The 5865-nt window shown below is 41.9% G+C and overlaps 1 protein-coding gene across 1 annotated transcript; it reads left to right on the top strand.

Moving 5' to 3' along the window:
* Positions 1-1711: 1711 nt before the first annotated feature.
* Positions 1712-5126, top strand: LOC128446105 (uncharacterized). Its single transcript, XM_053429058.1, has 2 exons — positions 1712-4718; positions 4933-5126. The coding sequence occupies exon 1, from the start codon at positions 2317-2319 to the stop codon at positions 4714-4716; it is 2400 nt and encodes a 799-aa protein (XP_053285033.1). The 5' UTR covers positions 1712-2316; the 3' UTR covers positions 4717-4718; positions 4933-5126.
* The last annotated feature ends 739 nt before the right edge of the window (positions 5127-5865 follow it).

Here is a 5865-nt window from a genome sequence, read left to right as displayed (position 1 = left end):
GCAATAATCCTTGCCGCAGTGCACAAACGCATGCAATGCAGAGACGAGCGCTTGGTCATTGAACGTTCTCTCTTCACCGACCGCAACAGAATAGAAATTGCCTGTGCTCGGGCCCGTTAGTGCTACAACGTAGCCCTAGTTTTATTTTGGTTTCCATAAAATTACTTAACTTTTACTACACTATTACATCTATCTATCGTTGTTGTTTTATTACCAAAAATGTCAAAGTTTCTTAATTTTGTTTAAATTGTTAAAAGCTAATTTGCTGCTGCTATTTATTTATTTTGAAAAATATATTTAAAAACACAAGTTCATGTAGACCTCTTATTCAGCCTATTACATAATCAGGTAATCTACACTGTGTGCATGTTAACATATGTAAAGCATATGGTATATATACCTCGCTGTGTCTCATTGCCCTTTGCCCTTATCAAGTTTGAAATGCATTCATTGCTAATGTAAAAAAAACAACTTCTTGTTTAATTACAGTGGGAAGACGTGGCCCTTGCAGTGGGTCCCAAAGGAGAACACTAGGGCTTGACATGCATACACACACACACAGACTCCAATGTAAAATAAAATGTTCTATGTTTTGTGTTTATTGTTCGTATATATACATATATTTATATTGTTAATACTATTTAGAATTTAACTTTAGCGTACTGTTGTTTATATTCGTTTAATGTCACATTTGTTTTGCATATATTTGTTTGTATATAATTAAAGAAAAATTTAAAACCCCAAAGCCTTCTGTGATTGTGTGAAATGCTGAAACCTTTAATTTAATTTTTATTATACAATTTATTTATCCCACAGCCCTTGTCATATACAGCCGTGGCCAAAAGTTTTGAGAATGGCACAAATCTTAATTTTCACTAAGTCTGCTGCCTCAGTTTTTATGATGGCAATTTACATATACTCCAGAATGTTATGAAGAGTGATCAGATGAATTGCAAAGTCCCTCTTTGCCATGAAAATTAACTTTATCTCCAAAAAACCATTTCCACTGCATTTTAGCCCTGCCACAAAAGGACCAGCTGACATCATGTCAGTGATTCTTTTGTTTACAAAGGGGGAGAATGTTGACCGGGACAAGTCTGGAGATCACACTGCAATTCTGTCTTAATCAGCATGACAGACTGGAAGCTTTAAACTGAGGGTGGTGCTTGAAATCATTGTTCTTCCTCTGTTAACCATGGTTACCTGCAAGGAAACACGTGCAGTCTTCATTGTTTTGCACAAAAAGGGCTTCACAGGCAAGGATGTTGCTGCTAGTAAGATTGCACCTAAATCTACCATTTATCGGATCATCAAGAACTTCAAGGAGAGCGGTTCAATTGTTGTGAAGAAGGCGTCAAGGCGCCCAAGAAAGTCCAGCAAATGCAAGGACCGTCTCGTAAAGTTGCTCCAGCTGCAGGATCGGGGCACCACTAGTGCAGAGGTTGCTCAGGAATGGCAGCATGCAGGTGTGAGTGCATCTGCTCGCACAGTGAGGCGAAGACTGTCAAGAAGGGCAGCAAAGAAGCCACTTCTCTTCAGGAAAAACATCGGGGACAGACTGATATTCTGCCAAAGGTACAGGGATTGGACTGCTGAGGACTGGGGTGAAGTCATTTTCTCTGATGAATCCCCTTTCAGATTGTTTGGGGCATCTGGAAGAAAGCTTGTCTGGAGAAGAAAAGGTGAGCGTTACCATCAGTCCTGTGCAGGTCCGGTTCTACGGGGGTGCATAAGCATGCATTGCACCCCCAAAAAAATTGTTTGCACCCTCAATTGAAAAAAAATAAAGATTTTTTTTTTTTATAAATATGATAAAAATAATAAAATACTTGCTCACAAAACAAATTGTAATGAAACTTGTGACTATTTCCATTAAATACCGTTGAGATATGAGCATCCGACATCACTCTGACTGTTCAACAAACTGACAAAATCACTCCGCATTTATGTATGGTGTTTTGTTTATATGTTGCTTGGCAACAGTCCGCTCAGTGGGAATTTATTTTTGTTGCCGGAAGCAATTTCATTCGTTTATATGATTAAATAAACAAACAAATCACAATCTATTGTCAATTATTATTATTAACAGTACATTTTACTAGTATATATTTTGCTTTATACTGTTGTATAAAGCAATATCACACTCGAGGGCGCAATGTTGTCGCTCTATATGATTGGCCGCCGGCCGGCATCGTGTGTCATGCCGGCGTCGTTTGCAAAATGCACGCACCCATAGTATATCTATAGCGCGCACGGTAGTGACGTTGAACTTCTTCGGCAGCAACAGTTATATATCCGTTGGATATCCATTTAGGAATGGATATCCGAAAATGGTTAAAAAAGAACACAGCAGAAGACATTAACCGGAGCAGGGAGGAGGATGGAGACAATGTGGGTCACGCGGCAGCCGGAACAGTTGACGTTACTTTGGCTTCTGTCAACGTCAGCTCTATAACCGTTGTGGAGGCTAGCACTAGCAACGCCAGCTCAATCCTGCCCGACTCGCTGCCTTTGCCTGCGCCGCCCTCACTCCCGGACAAGCAGCCTTCGGCTTCGACACTGCCACCCGTTGGCGGCCCGCAAGTGCCAGGGGATCTCGGATCAACACAGCCTACCCAGGTATTTCTTAAAACATATCCGACTCGCCTGTACAGTGGGGTAAAGCGGTCCTTTTGCAGCTCGTGGTTTGCTGCTAGAGAATGGCTAGAGTATTCGTGTGAGAAAGATTCAATTTTCTGCTATGCCTGCAGAAACTTTGGGTCAAATAAAAACAGCACCGATGCTTTCACCATGACTGGCTACAACAACTGGCGCCATGCTCTTGTACGTGGAAAGGGGCTGGGAAGGCACGAGTCCAGCAAAGAGCACATGAAGTCAGTGGCATTGTGGAAGGAGAGGCGTACAAGGAGTGTGACTGGTACAGAGATCTCCACACTTGTAAATACAGCACAACTGGAGAGGAACCGCACCTATGTAGCAGCTATTGTTGACATCATTCAATTTATAGCTTTAAACCAGCTGCCTTTTCGTGGCTCAGATGATGCTTTGGATGCAAGAGGTGAGGTGGGCAGTGGCATTTTTCTTGCATTGATGGACTACACCCTTAAAAAGGACAAGGACCTTGCTAGGATTTTTAGCACCATCCCTGCGAATGCCACATACACATCACATCACATCCAAAATGAAATTATTGAAATCATGAGAACAATCATCACAGAGGAAATAGTGAAAGATATAGGAGAGGCTTGGTACACATTAAAGGTTGATGGCACCAAAGATCCCACTGGCTGCGAAAATATATCCATAGTGCTTCGCTACGTGGACACAAGCAACACTGTAAGGGAGCGACTTGTCTCAATGGCCACTACCAAACAATGTGATGCCAAGTCTCTGACTCAGCTGGTTTTGGCACAGTTGAGAGACATTGGGCTAAATACAGCGAAGGTGCTCAGTCAGTGTTACGATGGGGCAAGTGTCATGTCTGGAGTACACGGAGGGATGCAGAAAATCGTGCAGGAAGAATTGCAGAGAGAGGTGCCATACGTACACTGCTTTAATCATCAGTTGCATTTGGTTGTGGTGCACGCCATGTCTTCTGATTTCGCACTGGAAAACTTTTTCAGTGTATGCACCTCACTCTACAAGTACTTCAAGAAACCTACAGTGGCTGCAGTGTACACGGGCGAGAAGTTGAAGAGGTTGCTTGAGCAACGGTGGACAGGCCACCTGGCCACAGTGACGGTGATCCTGAAATCAATTGATAACATTGTCCACTTGCTTCGTGGGATCGAAGGCTCCCAAACCAGTGCAGCAGAGGTGCGAATGGAGGCCACAGGGCTTTTGAAGGCCATTACCCAGCCCAGCTTCCTGTTCATTGCCTGCATGACGCATCAAATATTGAGTTTGCTTGATCCTCCCAACACTGCACTCCAAGCCAAATCCACAGACCTCTACACTGGTGTCAGACTGGTCCAAAGTGCCTTGGCGTGTGTTGAGAAGCTGAGATGTGATACTCAGTTTGACACATTTTGGGAGAAATTCTCTCAAGACAGACAGACCTCAGAACCTCCTGCAGCAGCACCCCCACAGAAACGACCAAGAAATTTGAGCCACTTGAGTGACTATGTGGTGGACACCACAGTTGGTCACCGTCAAAAGGAAGCGGAAGAGAGGACTGGGTGTAAAAGACTGTATTTCAGTACATTGGATGCTGTAGTGGGAGAGATTAAAGCAAGATTCAGCATAAGAAACAGCCAACTGGTGCAGGCCCTCTGCACCTTACACCCAGGGAGTGAAGATTTCCTGAACACAAACAAAGTGAGACCACTGCTTGACCTAACAGGCACAGAGATGAAGGAAGCTGAGTTTGCTGTAGCACAGCAGTTTCTGCAGGACGAAATGGCCAAATCAAATGAAAACTGGACTACACAGGACATTTTGATACGATACTGTGAGCCTCTAGCAGCCATGCCTACTGTGCTAAAAACACTCAAGCTGAGCCTTACCTTCGGTGCATCAACTGCAACATGTGAAAATTCATTTTCAACTCTCAAAAATGTGTTCAGTGAACACAGAAGGAGCATGCTCCACAAAAGAAAAGCCTGTCTCATCCAGATTGCTGTGGAGAAGGACCTCACCAAGAAGTTAACTGGAGAGTGGAAAGAGACGCTGCTAAGAAGATTCAGCACAGCTTCAAGGAGGCTGCAGCTCTTCTGAGGGTAAGAAATATTTTTTGTAATCACATTTCAGATTTTATTGTATCAAGTATTATGTTTATTTTAACATGATTATGTATCCTACACTGCTATAGTTGTTGGGTAATGTTAGTCATTTTATTCTACTGAGGGGGGAATACCTCGTTTGTATTAAATATAATAATGTACAATTTGTTATGTACATAGTTTAACCTTTGACTTTTGACTGTCCAACAAGGATCCTGTGCCCCCTGGTGGATCAAGTGTGCCCCTGTCTTGGAACCTGGGACAGTTTGAGAAAATGGCTGCTGACAGCCTGATGTCTACATACTGGTAGTTGTTACAATTTGAATGACATTGTAAAATTATTTGTTCATATATGTCAACAACAGCTTCTTTTATTAATGTATTAAATGTATTATGTTCATAAGAACCCATATTTCTTTTTATTGTATTTTTTTACTGTTATGTTAACTTTAAGAATTATACTGATTACTTTTTGGACAAAGTTCAAAATCTGAAAGTGTTCTTTCCTTGTTCAGCTAAAATCTGTTTTATTTTTAAGTGGCAATGTAAAATTATTTGTTATGTCAAATATCCTGCCCCAATTTATAAAAAATAAACGTTATTTTTGAATTGCAGTCACATGTTTTTTTTTTTGTGTAGAATTCTGTTCTTTTTTACAACTCACACATCACACATATCAAAAACCTATCTCATATTCAAAGCTATCTAAGATATCAATAAGCAAATGTTGCAGCTGAAATGTTCTCCACATCACAAGACATGATATGATACCATCTTTTAAGCACAGTAATTGTTTGTTGTCTCAACATGTCAGTAGAACTACACAGAAGTGCTTGTCTATGGTAGAAAGGCCTGTGTGTAAAAAAGCGAAGTCTGAACTGAAGCTGGGTAGCTGGTTTGTATAGTACTGGTGCACCCCCTGTAATCTCAGATGCACCCCAAGGCATTCTGTTCTGGAACCGGGCCTGGTCCTGTGTCATGCTTTGCAAACAGCAAAGCATCCTGAGACCAGTCATGTGTGGGGTTGCTTCTCAGCCAAGGGAGTGGGCTCACTCACAATTTTGCCTAAGAACACCGCCATGAATAAAGAATGATACCAAACCATCCTCCGAGAGCAACTTCTCTCAATCATCCAAGAACAGTT

The sequence above is a fragment of the Pleuronectes platessa genome, chromosome 8 (genome assembly GCF_947347685.1).
Source record: "Pleuronectes platessa chromosome 8, fPlePla1.1, whole genome shotgun sequence".
Taxonomy (NCBI): domain Eukaryota; kingdom Metazoa; phylum Chordata; class Actinopteri; order Pleuronectiformes; family Pleuronectidae; genus Pleuronectes; species Pleuronectes platessa.
The sequence above is the reverse complement of the archived record's forward strand: the minus strand, read 5'-3'. Positions and strand labels throughout refer to the sequence as shown.

Excerpts from the sequence above, each read along its gene's own strand:
- LOC128446105 (XM_053429058.1), top strand. The coding sequence starts at position 2,317 with ATGGATATCCGAAAATGGTTAAAAAAGAACACAGCAGAAGACATTAAC.